General features: G+C 41.8%; 1 protein-coding gene across 3 annotated transcripts in view; it reads left to right on the top strand.

The window, feature by feature from the left end:
- The window catches only part of HS6ST2 (heparan sulfate 6-O-sulfotransferase 2), a gene marked incomplete at both ends in the record, with an annotated part of 288,942 nt that overhangs the window by 208,008 nt on the left and 62,753 nt on the right, over positions 1-18,181 (top strand). The window contains one exon of one of the 3 annotated variants that reach the window (XM_082680660.1): positions 3,022-3,054. The exons of the other annotated variants lie outside the window; for them this stretch is intronic. Coding sequence (XP_082536786.1) covers positions 3,022-3,054 — 33 coding nt within the window. The remainder of the gene's footprint in view (positions 1-3,021; positions 3,055-18,181) is intronic. 3 annotated transcript variants of the gene reach the window in all.

Raw genomic sequence — 18,181 nt, 5'->3', positions numbered from 1 at the left:
TGTTGGTTTCTGCTTTATAACAAAGTGAATCAGTTATACATATACATATGTTCCCATATCTCTTCCCTCTTGCGTCTCCCTCCCTCCCACCCTCCCTATCCCACCCCTCTAGGTGGTCACAAACCACCGAGCTGATCTCCCTGTGCTATGTGGCTGCTTCCCACTAGCTATCTATTTTACGTTTGGTAGTGTATATATGTCCATGCCACTCTCTTGCTTTGTCACAGCTTACCCTTCCCCCTCCCCATATCCTCAAGTCCATTCTCTAATAGGTCTGTGTCTTTATTCCTTTCCTGCTAATTTAACATTTAGGTAGTAGCTGTCACTTGAGAGATATTTGGTCCCATCTTGAACCTTGGTCCAGAAGGTTACTCTTATTGCTTCTTCTCCAGCCAGTGTCTGGGTCATGGGCATGAGAAGCACAGCTCCTTTTGTCCACCACCTGCTGTTGCTTTCTCAAGAGGTGGCTTGCTGAGGGCTGATGAGTCCAATCTCAGAGTGGTACAGAACACTAGAGCATCCAATGAGAAAAACCCTGCTGGGATGTGGTACCCCACAGTATTATGAAGCTGCCATCTAGAGACTTCTTGTTTTCACAGTATTTCAAGGTATATGCACGTGGAATTCTATGAACAGCAAATGGCCTCACTAAAAAGAAACCTGACTTACAGCCTTTGGTGGGGGGCGGGGGGAAGTTTCCACACGGAGAAATCATGGAAAGAAATAATGTCCTTTCCAATCAGAAAGAGAAGCCTTTCTAATACAGATGTTGAATCTGATGCCAGTGGATATGTTCTCCATACATAAATACATAAATAAAACTAGGAGAAACATTTTCCTAGAGTTCATAACATACAGTATATTTCTGTGGAACTCTTTTCCAAACAGATGGTATAAAAACATCTTCCACAAAATTGTAAACTCTGTGAAGGCAGAGATTTGCGTCCGTTTTACTCACTGCCTTATCCTTAAGTACCTATAATGATGCCTGTCACATAATAAATGACACATTTTTTGTGGGGGGTGATTTTTTAATTGAATATATTTGACACATAACATTGTGTAAATTTAAGGTGTACAATGTGTTAATTTGATACACTTATATGTTGTAATATGATTGCTGTTATAGTGATAATTAGCACCTCTATCACATTACATAATTATCCTTTCATTTTATTAAAGGGTCTTTTTAAGAAGATTCCATTTAAGAACCTTTCCAAAGAGTGTGTGCGTGTGTGTGTGTGTACGTGGAAGTAAAATGGACTTGTAAAGTTAATTCATTTTTTTTCTAATCAGTATGCCTCTCCTTTTTACCTTTTTCCTCATGGCATTTGATTCACTTCCGATGACTGCCCACCCTTTTGATTGGTGCACCTGTAACATCTTCCTGGCTCACCACTGAATAATCCACCTCCGGCAACCTGGACTCCCAGGTAAGGCAATGAGCTTCCAAAAGTGTAATCCCTGAGCAAACTTTAATAGACAGTTGAGAAACTTACATAGAAAGTTTTAAAAAAATCTCAAGAGGCAAAGTTAAATTTGCTCTGGTCCCCATAGACACCAATATACATAAATTATGTACATACTTATATTAGTTGAGGATTTCTATTAATGCAGCAAAAGTAAAATTATAGTTTTGGAAAGGGCTACATATTTGACTTTGGAATTTTCTAGCACTAAGATTCAACATATAACTTTACGTTTTCATGTCGTTGTTGTTTTTATTTTTCACCCAAAGTTGTATTATATTTTGTTCATGAAGCTGAGTGCAGTAGGAGGGGTACTACCCTTTCTTCACTCTGTAGGGAAACTAAGTCATGGGGTAGGCCAGAATACTCTAGATTACTTCTTTCTTGTGGCCGGAATGGAAGAGGATCACATTGGGCCCTGGATGGTGAGTCAGCTAATGGAGGTGTCTTGTCTAACAGATCTGATGTCATTAACTACATCACTTTTGTTTTCATAACACTTGCTTCTCCACCAGTCTTAACAACTCGTAGAACTAGGGAAGGGGGCCTTAGCCATGCCAAGAACTGATGATAAAAGAGCTGTATATTGCTTCTCAAATGCTGATGCAAGGCCTCTGCTGCTAGTTGTGCTATGAAAAGTCTCTCTTACCTCATTCCTAAAGCCTCCAGATATATTTGATGTAAAGAAACACTTCTCTCAAGAAAATATCCAGGCCATATAACTCGCTGTGGGCACAAAAGTGTTACCACATTATAATATCCCATGCTTAATATAGTAAAACAAAAAGCTAACTGAGCGCATTTGAACTCTCAAATTAGCAATTGACCTGTGCACAACTTCCCAGTCCCTGCCGATATCAGAAATTCACATGGTAGAATTAGTATTTTGTGACTCTTAAGACATATGTTATGAAAACAGATGAGTAATTTTTTAAATGGAGAGACATTGCTTACTTTGATGGATGTCTTGCATTTGGGTGGAAGGAACTAGTGCTGATTTATGTATCACTTTCTGTGTGCTTTGAATTTTCATCTGTTTGAAAAGCATCCGCAAAGTCTAATCATTCTTTCTTTTCTTTTCCTTTTGTTACTTGTGTTTCATATATCCCTGATGGTATGAAAAATCCCTGTAAATTCCTCCTAGCTTCTTTCAATCAGGCATTTCTGTTTTAGGGATGCCATAGTGCTTGGTTTGGTATGGTCTGGGTTTTGGTTTATTGACTTTTGTTTTTTGCTTAGATTGCCATCGCATGTGTGAAGGGGAATGCAATTAGTTACGACCGAGTGGAGGATCTATCATTCTCAGCCCATAGCCCTTCAGAGGTTTGGCTCTCAGTGCTGCCCTGCCCCTTTAAGCCCTCTGATTCATAATCCCCCACTACATGAGAGGAGCTAGTGGGGAGCAAAGTTGGGGAGCCATCCATGAGCTGTTGCCTTGCGGTTTGGAAAGCTGGAAAAATATGTTATCAAAGCAAAATGGAAAACTTTTATTATTTTAATTCCTCTCTTACCAAGCTCTTGCTAGCACCTGGTTTTACTGTTCCTTTAACAGGTGGAGGATTTTTCAGATTCTAGATGCAGCAAGGTAAGTGACAATGGATCTTTAGCCGAACTGAACCCAAGTGAGCTAGAATAAATAGACTCCGCCATTGCCTATCAGTTTAATTTCCATACAATAAATAGTTTGGTTTCCACTTGGACAGATTCTTTTCAGGGCTCTTTTTTAGTTTAAAACAGCTGAAACTACTGGAGCTTATAGTCTCAGCTATAAAGCTGACCTAGTTCAGAAGTGGGATGGAAGTTCAGAGCCAGCACCCCAGACAGTTGGGCAGTAGGTTACTAGCTTCTTTTCGTTTTTGCTGAAATTGGATGACACAGTAGAGTGTTCTGTTATGAAAACCCCACCATCAACAAAGTTTTCTCCATGGTGCTTCAGGCCCACCTGCCTGTCACTAGGCCGGATGGTGGTTTAGGGAACACCTAGGTCAGCATTTTATTGAAGGGAAATCAATTACTGGAAAATATCAGGGACTTGTAAAGTATGTACATGTGTAGACTTGCCAGGTAGAGTAATCCCATAGGCCAGGGGCCTTTGTGACATAAACTCTGCAGCAGAGCAAGTCTAATCAAACACAGGAAAGTTCCTAACTGTCAGGGGGAGGGGCTGTTGAGAATGCGACAGAATAGTGTCTTTCCAGGCAACGACTGTTGCCACAAGCTGTGACATCATATTGCCATCAGTGCTGAAGAGGCGGTGAGAATTGTAAGCCGTTTTGTAAATGTGGCTCTCGTTGCTTGGCACGTGGTCTTCTAAGATCATCCTGCCCACCAGTACCGTATTTGGCCTATTCTAGGCTTATTGGCTCCATAAAGGTTTACCAGTGTCTCTACTTTCTCTTCCTACCCACCTACATCATTTGTTCCCTAGCCAGATAGCTTAGGAAGAGCAAAGGTTATAGGATTCCTCCACTAGGGCAGACTCATTAAAATAGAGCAGATCGACCATATCTTAGATGCCCAGTTTGGCTTTCAGTAGCTGGCCTTCCATATTCCCATCAGGGCCTCAGTGGATTTATTTGACATCTAAGAAGAGTAAATTCAGGGTTTAATTCCATAGTCAGATTAAAATTCATTGAGATAAATGGTATAGACACACATAGACAGCTAATCACACAATAGTAGTATAGGAGGGCATTTAAGCATCAGAGATTGGATGTGTCATGGTGGCAAGAGTACTAGGTATTGCCACTAACTAGTGGGGTGACTTTGCTCAAGTCCTATGTCTGCTGTGAACCTTGACCTCCTCATCTGTAAAATAAAATGGAGTGGATGACCATTAAGATAATGGACAATTAACCTAGGGACTATTATTCCTATAATGGCTTTCACAGGTAAAATATTGAGAATTTTGTTTTATTTTTGTTTTGAAATTTGCTCCATGCCAGAATCATCTCTCTCTAACAGTTTTGCTATGTTACAAAGCAAATCTTGACTTATTTCTTTATGTTTATTATGGGGCTGATCAGTTTGACCAGAAGTTATTATCAGAATCATTTATACCTGCTCTTAGTTTGTGAGAAAGGAAGAGAGGAATACAGATGGTGAGATGGAAAAGAATTGGCTTTGGTAAACATCCATGGGGGCCATGTTTAATTCTGGTGGACTGAATGATGTATGAAAGCTATTTGCAAGGCTAGCATGTTTTTCGACCACTAGTAAAATAATAAAGCAACAATTCATTTGGTAATCCCCATTGTACATGCACTTTTATAAATATACAAGATTATGATTATCTCTGCCTCATAATTAACAATTTGCATAAATGCTTGCTATTATTCAGTTGTCTGAATGGATTTTCTAATCCAGAGAAAGAAGGGAACAGTCAGTGGGAGCCATCCCAAACGCCTTGCCTTATTGCTTCACACATGCACAATTAACAGCGAGCGATGCTGATTGTTTCAGACCAGAACCTCATTTGTTTTTCTATAGACAGCAAAAACATTAACTGCTGGAGTGTTTGCCACTCTCTCTTTCTCTCTTTTTCCTATAGCCAGCCGTATTATAAGGGCTGCAGTTGGTTGGAAGCAAATTATTTGGCTGGATTTTCAGGGTATCGTTTTGTGATGGAGTTTCCAAGCTTCTACTTAAGTTAGCAGTCAATGCCACAAACAACCAAGGACTATTTTTATAATATTTTAACAGTGGGCCCTATAAATTCTATAAATTTAAGGAATAAAAGGATACTGACATACAAACCAGTTCTGCTGCTGCATTTACATTCTATTTCATATTCCATGCCTTTAAAACTATTGACATTAGACCTGCGTATGAGAATCATAAAAAGTCAAGGCTGGAGGAGGCCTTTAAGATTATCCTGTGAAATTCCCTCACTTTTCAGATGAGTTTGTCAGTAATTTGAATATCAGTAACAACCACCAAATCAATGATGCCACACTTTTTTTTTTTTAACTTTCGAACCCTTGGGAGCTATTGTAGTAAATACATTTGAATTATAACTGGTTGTTTTGGAATCATACAGCTTCAACTATTTTTTCCAAAAAAGTGAATCAGATTTTTAAAAATATGCCTTTATACAGTTTGCCTAAACATAGCCATGATGTTGATGGTATATATGTGAAAGGCGATGTCCTATGCAAAGCCCTTGGCAATAGGAGACACTCAACCAATGTATCAGCTCTCTTCCCCTCATGCACAGATTACCTTGCTAAGGTCAGCATATGGAAGTATTACTTCAGTGATTGAGAGTATGGACTTTTAGAGTCAAACTGTCCTTAGGTCTGATCCTGGTGCTGCCACTTTCTAGCAGTGTGACCTTGAGTCATTTCTTTAACCTCTGTGGACTTTGTTTCTTCACATATAAAACGTAGACACCTTATAGAATTGTTTCAAGGATTAAACTGAGATCGGGCATATCGAGTGCTTAGCACTGTTCCCGGCACATAGTAAACAGTCAATAAATGGTAGTGGTTATTACCACCATTGTCTGGTACAGCCAGTACCAGCCTCCTTCAATACTAATATTTCATCTTATGGTGGTTTGGTGTACGTGCATATACACCTATTCACATCCGCATATGGGCACACAGAGTTCACGCGAAAGACTGCTTTCCCAAAGGCTATCTGTGACCACCACGTTTCAAAATCCAGTGGCCTCTCTGGCTTCAATATTCTTGAGCTCTTTGGAGGTTATGGAACTTTTACACATCTTCTCTTGCTTGAAAGCGTTCCTCAGTTATCTTGGTTTACCTCCTGTCTTCTTCTCAACACTTCTTAAGTTTCCTTTGTTGGATCTGTTTTCACACACACACACACACACACACACACACACACACACACACACACAGCGTTCCTCCTCACCGCCCCACCCCCGCCCCTTTCAATGAAGCAATTCCCAAGGTCCTGTCATTGATCTGCTTCTCTTCTCTTGCTATGTTCTCATTCTGGGTAATTTCATCTCCTGACATAGCTTCACCTTTCACCTCTACACTAATGATTCCCAAATTGACCTCTCTAATTCTTAACTTATTCCGGAGCTCCAGGCTAACTCCAATTTCCAATTGCCTGCTGAGCATCTCCAGGGCAGGATATCCTAGGAGGCTGAAGTGTAGTCTGGCTTTTGTCATCCTGCCTCAGGAATGCAGATGGGGGAATCTAGCTTCAAGAAGTATTAAGAGTCGCGGGCAGTCGTCTGAGCAGAAGTAAAAGTAGTCTAAGTTAGCAAAGTGGTTCAAACCGAGCTTTCCAGGGAAAGCATGACAAGTTAACTGTGAATTTCTGTTATGAACTGGAGATACAAATTGGCAATGGAAACTTTCAAAGGTGTATGTTTTCTAGGGAAGAGGGAACAGTTCACCTAAATGAAAATCGAGATCAGTTTTTAGGTGCTGGAATGTTGGTATGTTTGAGGAAATGTTAATTAAAATGATCTTTCTTGGGACAGTTTGTATGGTGAATCTTGCTTCGGTGTTTTGTTATACAAACATACATGCCCAGAGGACGGATAATGTCTTCATCCTGAAGGATGAGCATGTGGGAATAGACACGTACACACATGCCTGGTCAGATATACCTGAGATTTTGAATGTGTGAAAATAATTCCATCAGAGGGGAGATAGATTTTTTCTTTCATTTATTCTGCGAATATTTACTGGACACCTACTAGATGCCACACTCTCTGTGGAGCAACAGGCTGTCAATACAGACATACAGAGTCTTTGTCCTGAAGTGTCTAATACAGTTTTCTTTAGTTATATGCAAGTACATTGAGAGTTTAATTTGGTCTCAAAATATCTGCAGTGTGTGACAGGTTATTCAATGACTACAACCCTGCTGAAAATCGTAATGACCAAAGAGGAACTTAAGGGAAATAAAGACAGTGCTAAAGTGGGAAAGGAATGTGCCTAAATTCCAATTAGAAATTGATTACTTCCTTTAAATTTAGCAAATACTGAATTACTTTGGGATTTTACATTTCAAGTTGGCTCTCGGTGTTTCAGAGTAGGAATGATTACGTCTAACCTAAAACTTAGAGCAAAGGGATAGACAAATCTTGGTTAATGTGTATAGTATTGTTAGGAGAATTCTTTCTAAATGAACTACTCTTACAGAAGCTACAGACCTAGCTTATAGCATTAGCACCGGGGACAATATTCCTTTTGAAGGAGGGTGACCTTATTCCCCTCCTTCCCAAAATAAAGTACAATCCCTCCCAGTTGAATTACTGCCCTATGGAATATGTGGAGGTCATCAGACCCTGCAAATTGTAATGGTCTAGAAAACTGGGTGAGTTCCTTGCCTTCCTGGGTGCACCCCAGCTTCCTCTTTAGAAATTTGGCGTGGCCCTTTGTTTGCAAGTCTTAAATCCAAGTGTTCTTGGACACAGCTGTCCATTTCAAAGTCCCCTTCAAGGTTACCCTCAGGTCCCAAAGAGCCCTCATTGCATTTGTAATCTTGGAGAGCAAACTTGATGCCCCAAAGTCCTGCTATGGATCTGTAGATGGTACCACTCCCCTTTACGGTGACAGCACCCCCTTCAGGACCTTCATGGCACAAAAGCTGTCCTAATAACGGTGCACATATTGACCAGCATTCCCATTCCGCTTGCCCTAAATGAGTTAGAGACGTTGATGTACTTCTCTTATTCTTTTTTAAAAAATTTATTTATTTTATTAATTTATTTTTGGCTGCGTTGAGTCTTTGTTGCTGCACGCGGGCTTTCTCTAGTTGTGGCGAGCGGGGGCTACTCTTTGTTGCCGTGCGCCGGCTTCTCATTGCGGTGGCTTCTCTTGTTGCAGAGCCCAGGCTCTAGGCACACGGGCTTGAGTAGTTGTGGCTCGCGGGCTCCAGAGCACAGGCTCAGTAGTTGTGGCGCACAGGCTTAGTTGCTCCACGGCATGTGGGATCTTCCCGGACCAGGGTTCGAACTTGTGTCCCCTGCATTGGCAGGCGGATTCTTAGCCACTGCGCCACCAGGGAAGTCCTACTTCTCTTTTTCTAACTGGAAGTAAGAATAATAAAAACATCCTTGAATTTATAGTCTTGGATGTGTTTATTCTCAGTTTGCCTCAATTGTAGTCTAACATTTTTTACCTTTCTCAAATTTATTCATTCAAAACATATCCACTGAGCACTTACTATGTTCCAGGCACTGTTCTAGGCACTGGGGACAATAAGACAGGCAAGGTTTCTGTTCTTGTGTTTCTTAAAGGGCATGTTGGGTGTATGTGTGTGAGCACACACACTCACATGCACACGTGTTGGAGGGAGACAGGAAATAAACAAATATACAAGCTAATCTCAGAGAGTGATAAATGTCACGAAAAAATAAAACAAAAGTGGACAGAGAGTGACTGGATGGGTGGAGTGTGATCAGGGTGAAGTTTGCTCTTTGTTTTATTGGTTTTGTACAGATTTCACCAACACTTTGTATGGGCTCTTTGGTTTCCTCTATTTCATACTTTCCTGGATTCAGTACCAATTCTAATTTTGCTGATCCTGGCCGTTCTGTCATTAGGACCACCTCCCCTTAGCTAGTCCTGAAGTGTAACCCAAAGTATGCTCCCTGTTAAACTTCTGTTCCATACTTTTCTTATCTTTGTCAGCATTAGAATTCGGCAGATTAACCCACTTCCCTGTCATAGAATGTAAATAAGCCTACTAACCCTTAGGGATATTCTACTCGATTACTCAAAGCACTTTTGTTACTCAAGACAAACTACCTGTTGAAAGAAAAACACAGGCATGAAAGGTTAGTAATTGTGGTGGCGTTTGGTTTTGCCCACTTCTGTGGGGGGAAGAGCGCCGGCTTGAGGATCAGAAGAGAAGGGTCTCCCTGCTATATGGCCTTAGACATAGCACTTCCTTTCTCTGAGCCTGTTTCTTCATCTATAAAACCAGTGTTCCAAGTAGATGATCCCTAGGTTCTTTCTAGCTCTAAAGTGGTACAATTAGTTGTTTTCAGAGACGTGGGCCAAGATCTCTTTCCAACATTCTGTTTAATTTTGTAAAGTGGATGTGTAGGAACATTTTCCAGTGTATCAGAACTGCGTAGATTAAGCATACGTTTTCCAGCAAAAGCCAGCTCTACAATTCTTGTAAATGTCACAAGAAGTTAAAACATTGCTTCTTGTTTTAACCTCTGCCAGCGAGGGCAACAATTCAACACCACAAACGTAACTGTCAACTTCTTATATGTGAATATCTGAAAATTCACTGTCTTTTCAGCCTGCCCACAGGAAATCTCCAAAAAGAACCAAATACCACTGAAACGAAGGAAGGCGTTCTAAGTTGGCTTCAAAATGACATGGCATAGGTGTTGCCCACTAGTGTGTTAGGTGCCAGGAAAAGCATCTTAACTCTTAGAGGGCCACTCGGGATTCTTGCAGCCATGGCTGTGCTGTCTGCCTCAGCACCTGGCCAAAGCCCAGTTAGGAACTAAAGTAGGAGCTGGAAAGCTTGCCTTCCCTAACTTCCCCACACCTTCCCTACATTTGCTGCACTGGGCTTTGTGGGAGAAGATGGGGAAGCAGGAAGCGCAGGTTTGGAGAGGGTGGAAGAGATAGAAAGTCACCAACATCGGAAGTCCACTGGCAACTCCCTTCTATGTTGCTACTATTCCACTTATTATTCAGATACTTGCCATGTTCTAAACACAAGAATCAGCTCCATGACTAGATTTTAGGAATTCAGTCTTCTGAAAGTCCAGAGAAAAGTTGGGCTTGATTTTGTGGTCAGGGAGTCCGAAGAAGAAGATCCAAGAGGGTTTGGAAACTCCAAAGAAGTGCGTCTCTGATTTACCGTCACAGTATCTTGACACCGAAGAAGAATAGAGCTTATGGAAAGAGGTGAGGGAGATAGCACAGAGAGTTCCTGTATGGCTCTCATTAAAAGGCTGTAATGTTGTGCGGGTGAGGAAATAGATACCCACCAAGACAGTGACTTATCTAAGTACACACAGCTAGTTTGTGGCAGACTCAGAACAAGGATCTAGGTCAACTGCATCCTGTCTGGGGCCTTGATTTGGAATTACCTGTGTTACCTGGGAATCTTGTTTGCTTGCTTTTGCTGTTTAATTCTGGGTGCTACTTCTGTTCACAGCACTGGTAGTTCATTATTCTCACAGAAGTTTATCAATGAAAGGAGGCAAAATCCCTCAGGAATAGGTAAAGTGCATTTATTTTGGAGGCTTTGGGGCCAGCTGCTAGTCCAGGGTCACAAAGAGGAGAGAGTAGCTGGATTGGAAATAGAGCCTAAAATGCGAGATTCAGTTGAAATAAATGAAGACAGGAAGAATCGTGGCTATAGACTGGGGCTCCATGGTTAAGTGTATACATCATTTCTTTAATGCTCATTCTTAATTACAGCTCTAGCCCTTTCTCCATCAAAAGATTTAAATGCCTTTTATTTTAGGTTCTCAGTACCTTGAATCCTTTTCCAGGTGTGTGTTGCCTCTGCCTTGTCTTTCTATTTCACTCTTCTAGATGGTTTTTGTGTGTGTGTGTGTGCAATATCTTCTGTTAGTTTGGTCTCACTGTCTTGTCCAGAGCATTCGTAGTATAACTATATATCATAGGAGATCTTATGAGCACATAAAATGGAGAACACTATTTTACAAGGTAGAAATTATTAGATTATTTCCGTTCCCCTTCCAGAGTTGAAATATTTCCTATTTGGCAAATAGCCTTCTTTGAAATTCTAAAATTGCACCTAGGGAAAAAAAAATGACTGTCACTGTGGCACCATGGGGCTTCCTGTCCCTTCACTTTCATTGGCTGCCCATCCAATTTGCTCCGTTGATTTTCTGGACAGCTCAGCATCGCCTTATCAGCCAGACACTGGAATTATAAAGGGGCTTCATCAAGGCCTGATGCAGTTTGAAAACTTTTCAACTTTCATAATTTGGGCCCTGGGTATGCCAGACACCATGTGTAAACGGCATTTGGTTGCACATTGGTCTTTTTCTCATGGCTTTTACAATTTCCAACTTTATTTCTGCTCGCCACGGGGCACAGTTTACCTTCTTTTTTCTGGGAATTCTTTTTTTTTTGCGGTACGTGGGCCTCTCACTGTTGTGGCCTCTCCCGCTGCAGAGCACAGGCTCCGGACGCGCAGGCTCAGCGGCCATGGCTCACGGGCCTAGCTGCTCCGCGGCACGTGGGATCTTCCCGGACCGGGGCACGAACCCGTGTCCCCCGCATCGGCAGGCGGACTCTCAACCACTGCGCCACCAGGGAAGCCCTCTCTGGGAATTCTTGTTCATTTTTCGGGAGCCTTAAAAGAAGGCTGCTCGTGTACAACTGTGGAATGTCAGAGTCATTCTAAACGGGCGTAAGTGGGCCTCTTAGTGGCCTTTACTGATTGTTCCTATATTAACATGTAAATGTGCATAAGACTTTATGAGGAGCCTGTGCATAGTCTTTCTGTGATTTTTTCATATGAATTGATTTGACAACGTCAGAGATGATGCATGAGGCAAAATAAAGAGTTTCTTAAGCCCATTACAGCTTGTTTGCATGAAAAGGAATAAAAGCTACAGGGAAGAAATGAACATTATGTGATGCTTTCACAAACACCTTTTAGACCATAGCCTACCTTCTGAACCTATGCAGGGGAAAATAGTCACTGGGATATTCTTTTGCTCAAATAACCTTTCTCAACTAATTGATGAGACAATTTCTGGTTATGTGGGAAACACTGAGGGTTTTCTGAAATTCATAAGGGTGAAGTAAACTAAGAGAACCTCAAAAAATTAATTAGTTTTAAATGCTGGTATGTTTTTTGAGAAAATGAAATAGGATGACAGGATAGGAGCTTTGAATGAAGATTCCCTGAAAACCATACAATGTTATATCATTGAAGAGCCATGTGGTTTAATACTCGGTGATCGTAAAACCTCATGTTAAGCCATCCACCCGGAAAGTTCTGTAAGCCTCATTTATTCCTTTCTATATGAGCACCTTCAGTGTCTATTTTACAATGCTAGTAAAATATTTATAAATAAAGTAATACTCTTGAGGTCGACTTTAAATTCAATCTACATGAACGTGAGTGCTAGAGCACTGCATGTCTAATCTGAGTGCCCAGTGAAAGTGGAATAACTAGGGGATGGTCCCCTTTCTCAACCTTCTGTCCTATAGCAATCTCAAGCACAAGAACTCTGATTTCCTCTTCTCATGGAAGAGGTGTTCCACCTCTTTGCAATAGGCACTCTCGTTCACTTCTTTTCATGGCCTGCAATCAAATGTGGTTGGCACTCAGTCATATTGAGACTGAAGGAAACAGGTGATGGCCATCAGTAGATTTGGGGGAGCCAGGAGGGGACCTCCAGCTTGGTGATTGTATAGTACTGTAGTTGAAGATCTATTTGTAATTAATTTGTTCAGTCATTACAGAGATATTTATTGAGCACCTCCCATAAGCCAGCACTATTCTTAGTGCTGGGGATTTGACAATTGAATAAGACAGGTAAAGCTCTCAGGGAGTTTACATTCTGGTGATGGATACAGACCATCCAAAGTAAGCAAGTCAATAAAGCACGTCCAGGGCTTCCCCGGTGGCGTAGTGGTTGGGAGTCCGCCTGCCAATGCAGGGGACATGGGTTCGTGCCCCGGCCCGGGAGGATCCCACATGCCGCGGAGCGGCTGGGCCCGTGACCCGTGGTCGCTGGGCCTGCGCGTCCGGAGCCTGTGCTCCGCGACGGGAGAGGCCACAGCAGTGAGAGGCTCGCGTACCGCAAAAAAATAAATAAATAAAAAGTAAAGCACGTCCAGATTGTGATAGGTGTTATGAAAGAAATAAGCAGAGTGCTAGATAGGGAATGGGTCATCTTTGGAATAAACTCACTGGGGACAAATGTTATCCTTTGTGGGTGGACATGATTTTTGGAAACATCAAAAATGACATGGAGCCCGGTCTCATATGGAAGATCAAATTGATGGATAATAGTTTTGGTCCCAAATGAGGGTTATATGTACTTAATGTAATATTTTTTGAGTGCCAATAAAAAATACATTCTGTGCTGAGTAGTGCTATACACTTCTCTGGGTTTTTTTTTTTTTTGCGGTACGCAGGCCTCTCACTGCTGTGGCCTCTCCCGTTGTGGAGCACAGGCTCCGGACGCGCAGGCTCAGCGGCCATGGCTCACGGGCCCAGCCGCTCTGCGGCATGTGGGATCTTCCCGGACCGGGGCACGAACCCGTGTCCCCTGCACCGGCAAGCGGACTCTCAACTACCGCGCCACCAGGGAAGCCCTACACGTCTTTGTTTTTAAATGCAGTGAAAGGAGTCAAGCAATGGGTACTGTCCTTCAATGATTATTTAGGCCTATTTCGCTATCAATAGCACTGTGTCTATTTCCCTGCTTTTCTTTTATTCTGGTTAATCCTTGTCATCATTGGCAAATGCACTTTAACTATTGTGTTGGTAAAAATTATCCTAGGATTGGGAGTGGGATATAAAATAAATATTGAGATATTTCATACTATGTAATACAGCTGTAATGCATGAAACTTGGTGATGACAGCTTATAATTTAGTCCTTTCATTTTATTAGCCCCAATAAAATGAAATTTCATTTATGCAATTTTGTATCAAATAAATTTGTAGAATGCTAATATACCATTTTGATGAGATATAATCAATTTGACTGTAAAAAAAAAAAGAAAATGTTTATAAGCAACAATGTTAAGATGAACGGATGAAGGAAGCCATGATAGGAGAACCGAAAACCCTTCGTGTGCTCCTTCCCGTGCTAACGTAAGTGGTGTCCACTTCTCTTTAGTGATTCCATGTGTTCTAGAAATCTTGATTGTGTCCTCAGTAAAGAGGGCTAATAAAGATGCTTTTGTAAAATGGGAGGAAGCCAATGATTGCCATTTAATTGCATCTTTAGTGTCATTTTAGCCCCCCACTTTGAAAAGCATTGATCTGCTCTGGGGGTGTCTACTTGAGCAACTGCTCTGCCAGACACTGTGCCAGGCACTGAGGGCACAAAGGTGAATCAGAGAGAGATGCTACCTTTATGGTACGCCCAGTCGAACTGGGGAGACAGGAATAAATGTGTGACGGAATATGGCGCATGCTAATATAAAGGTACACGGTTAGTACCTTAAAGAGTCTGCGCTAGGTTGAGGCTATTGGATCAGAAGCGACTGAGGGAACTATTCTATGAGAGCAAGTGATGGAGCAGGTATGCTCATGTTCTTTACCTGAAATAAATCTCTTTGCAGCCTTGGTGTGATTCACCTGCATACATATTGGAGTTTGGGACTGACATATACACACTACTATACATAAAATAGATAACCAACAAGGACCTACTCTATAGCACAGGGAACTCTACTTTTGTAATAACCTATAAGGGAAAAGAATCTGAAAAAATAGATATATATGTATGTATAACTGAATCACTTTGCTGTACACCTGAAACTAACACAACCTTGTAAATCAACTATACTTCAATTTTACAAAATCTATTTGCCAATTTTTAAAGGCAGGTAGAATTGTGAAATCTAGCTTCAAAATAAGTGGAGTTTATAAGGAATATTCTAGAGTTTGTCCTTGAATGCAGAATCAGACTGGGTCAGAGTAACCCTCAGCTGACCTGTTGTGAGAAGCCAGCCTTGATTTTCTTTTTTTTTTTTCTTTTTGCAACACCAGCTCCATTTCTAGCAGCAACTGCAGCTGAGGCAAAAGCAGATTCATTGCCTGTTTACATCAAACGCTAAATAGTGACTGAGCAGAGGATTAAGACAGCCCTGTCTTCTGGGAGCTTATAATCTAAAACAGACAACAACTGGAAACCATATCCGTCACAAAGAAATATGCTCATTTCCTTTCTCATATAAAGTCAAAGAAAACAGAAAGTGGCAAGTCACATTCTCCAGGATTTGTGAAACCTCTAGAGAGTATTCTCTCTGTTTTTGTGACTTTTCAAGTTGAAAGCTGTTTTGTGTATAATATGCAATAGATTATAGTGTTATTTTTTCAATTGGGGATGAAAAAGCAAGCAATATTCTTTCTCTTTTTTTTTTAACTATCAACAAGTTACACTGGAAAAGTATGGATCAAATTAAAAGTGGATTCTCAATTTGCCATGGGGAAATATGCACAGTATTTTAAATACTCTAAGGTCAGGGTCAACTTGGGGGTAGAAGAGGTATCATAAAAATTAATTCAAGTAACTAGCCTTGAGATATTTCTGAGTTATAATAATCCCACAAGTGAAAGCAACATCTGTGGCATAATAAAGGTGCTTAGTTTGGCCTTTTTAGCAAAAGGAGATATTACCAAGACATGACCGAAGCTTGGAGCTGAGACAATGCAGTAAATTAATGGGGGTTGACGAAGTATTTATGTTATAGGGATGTGAGCATTTGTGAGAAAATGTTGCAAAAGTAAGGCACGTGCCAAACCAAGATTAATTTCCCAAGGCTTGTGTGTACGAGAGACAGAGACAAAGACGGAGAGAGGAGCAGAAATGCAGAGATAAAGAAAGGAAGACGTTTTGTAAAATTTATTTTTTATTTTTTTAATATTCTTTTCCATTATGGTTTATCACAGGATATGTGAATAACTGAATCACTTTGCCGTGATTAACACAGCGTTGTAAATCAATTATACTTCAATTAAAAAAATTTTTTTAAAAGAAAGGAAGACGAGGGCTTCCCTGGTGGCACAGTGTTTAAGAGTCCGCCTGCCGATGCAGGGGACACGGGTTCGTGCCCCGGTCCGGGAAGATCCCACATGCCACGGAGCGGCTGGGTCCGTGAGCCATGGACGCTGAGCCTGCGCGTCCGGAGCCTATGCTCCGCAACGGAAGAGGCCACAACAGTGAGAGGCCCGCGTACTGCACAAAACAAAAACAAAAAAAAAAAAAAAAGAAAGAAAGGAAGACGAACAAAGCAGCGAGAGGCTGAGTCAGAGATGGACGAAGACCAAGAATTGAAAATCAGCCAACTTGGGATTAACATTCTGATTCTGCTGTTAAAATCACTCTGAGACCTTGGTTCAGTCACTTCTCTTTGGGCCTCGGTTTCTCCATCTGTAAAACGAGGGGTTGTGCCAGAAGGCGACTCTATGGAACTTACCAACTCTCTAGTTCTACTTTTGGGTGCTAAGGAAATGAAAAGGCCAGGCAGGTGGGTAGGTAGAAAATATACACAGACAGGTGTGCAAACAGACAGACAGACTGACTGCAAACATGCGTCTGCTGGCTTCACAAAAATAGGATAAGGCCAATATTAGGGTGGGCCAATGGACATTGAATTACAAAGTGGACCAGCCAGATCCACAGAATCCTCTTTTCACTTTTGATACTGCCATGATGATCTGAGGAACTGGCAGCTTTCCTTTTCCTGGCACTGGCCTAGCCCTCTGAGGGCCACTGTCAAGTCGTTTTCTGACTGGTATGGCCGTCTTTCTTTCCTCTACGGGCTCAGAAGAGTAGCTATGTGAGGATCTGTAAATGACCTCTCATACCCAAATGGAAGGAGAACTCAGATGTCAGGCTTTGTACATATGACCATTATTTCAGCTCCCCCAACAGAACCTTCTATGGGGGGGAGGGCATGTAGGGAGGGGCTAGTACCACTTGAGGATGAGGAAACTCAAATAACCTACCATGCATTTTCATGCCCAGCTCTGTCTGCATACCTGTCTGTGTTTCTAAAGCTCTGTGGATAATTTGGAACACATTGTGTTCTCCAGGCTTTCCAATTTTACCACTTTTAATTTTGTGAATCTAGTTTGCGGGGTTGGGGAGCTGATGAGAATAGTTAGTACTTGTCAAGCTCCCAGCAGCCAGCAAATGACTTTAGTAAGGGGCTAACCAGGTACCTAGAAGACAAATTGAGTGCAGCAAAAAATGAGGCTCCAGACAGGTTGTAGTATGTGGTTGATTTCACTTTTGTTGGTTTATGCAAAAAACAAAACACTGTGATTTTCTTGCTTTGCTTACAATTTACCAACTTCCCCTAAAATAATAGCCCAAGAGTTTAACTTGAGGGTGCATGGCCTGATGGTAGGTCCCCCTCCAGATGAATTTGATTGAACGTTGGTCTCTCTGTGGCATCTAAGACTCCAGTCTGAAGTTATCCAGATCTTCATATTCTGCTGCTTGTACGTGTTAGAAGAAAAGAAATTTCATCAATAATGTGTTTCTTCAGTGAAAGATAGCTCGTCAGGGAAACAGGATCTGCATCGCACCCATCAATATCGTACTTTCTTAAGCAGCTTTTGCTATCACTAGAACTCCCGCTTTATCAGGCCAAACAAGTCCTGAGAACAAAGGCCAGGGTGGTGAGCAAGATGCGTGAGGACGCCAGGCTGGCTTCAGGCAAGGTTGTTCTTACACTATGTGGCTGAGGACGTCAGTTGAGGCACGTGGAGTCTGCTTGGAGAGGATGCTGGAAGGCTGAGGATAGGCTTGGCTTCCATGTGCATCGCCGGCCTGAACTCTCCCCTGGTCTCCAGACTCGTAGAGCCAACTTCTCAGCCCCAATTGCCACTGGAAGCTTAATTGGTATCTCAAACTTCACCTGCCCCAAAACCAACTCCTGACTTTCCCCCAAAACTTGTTGCTGTAACAATCTTTCCCACCTCAGTAAGTGGCACCTCTACTCCCCCAAGGCCTCAGAGTATCTTTCATGTGTCTTTTTCTCTCCCAGGCCACATCTAATCCATTAGCAAATTCTG

Source organism: Grampus griseus (assembly GCF_964374135.1).
Source record: "Grampus griseus genome assembly, chromosome: X".
Lineage (NCBI taxonomy): Eukaryota > Metazoa > Chordata > Mammalia > Artiodactyla > Delphinidae > Grampus > Grampus griseus.
This window is presented reverse-complemented; position numbering and strand designations above follow the sequence as displayed.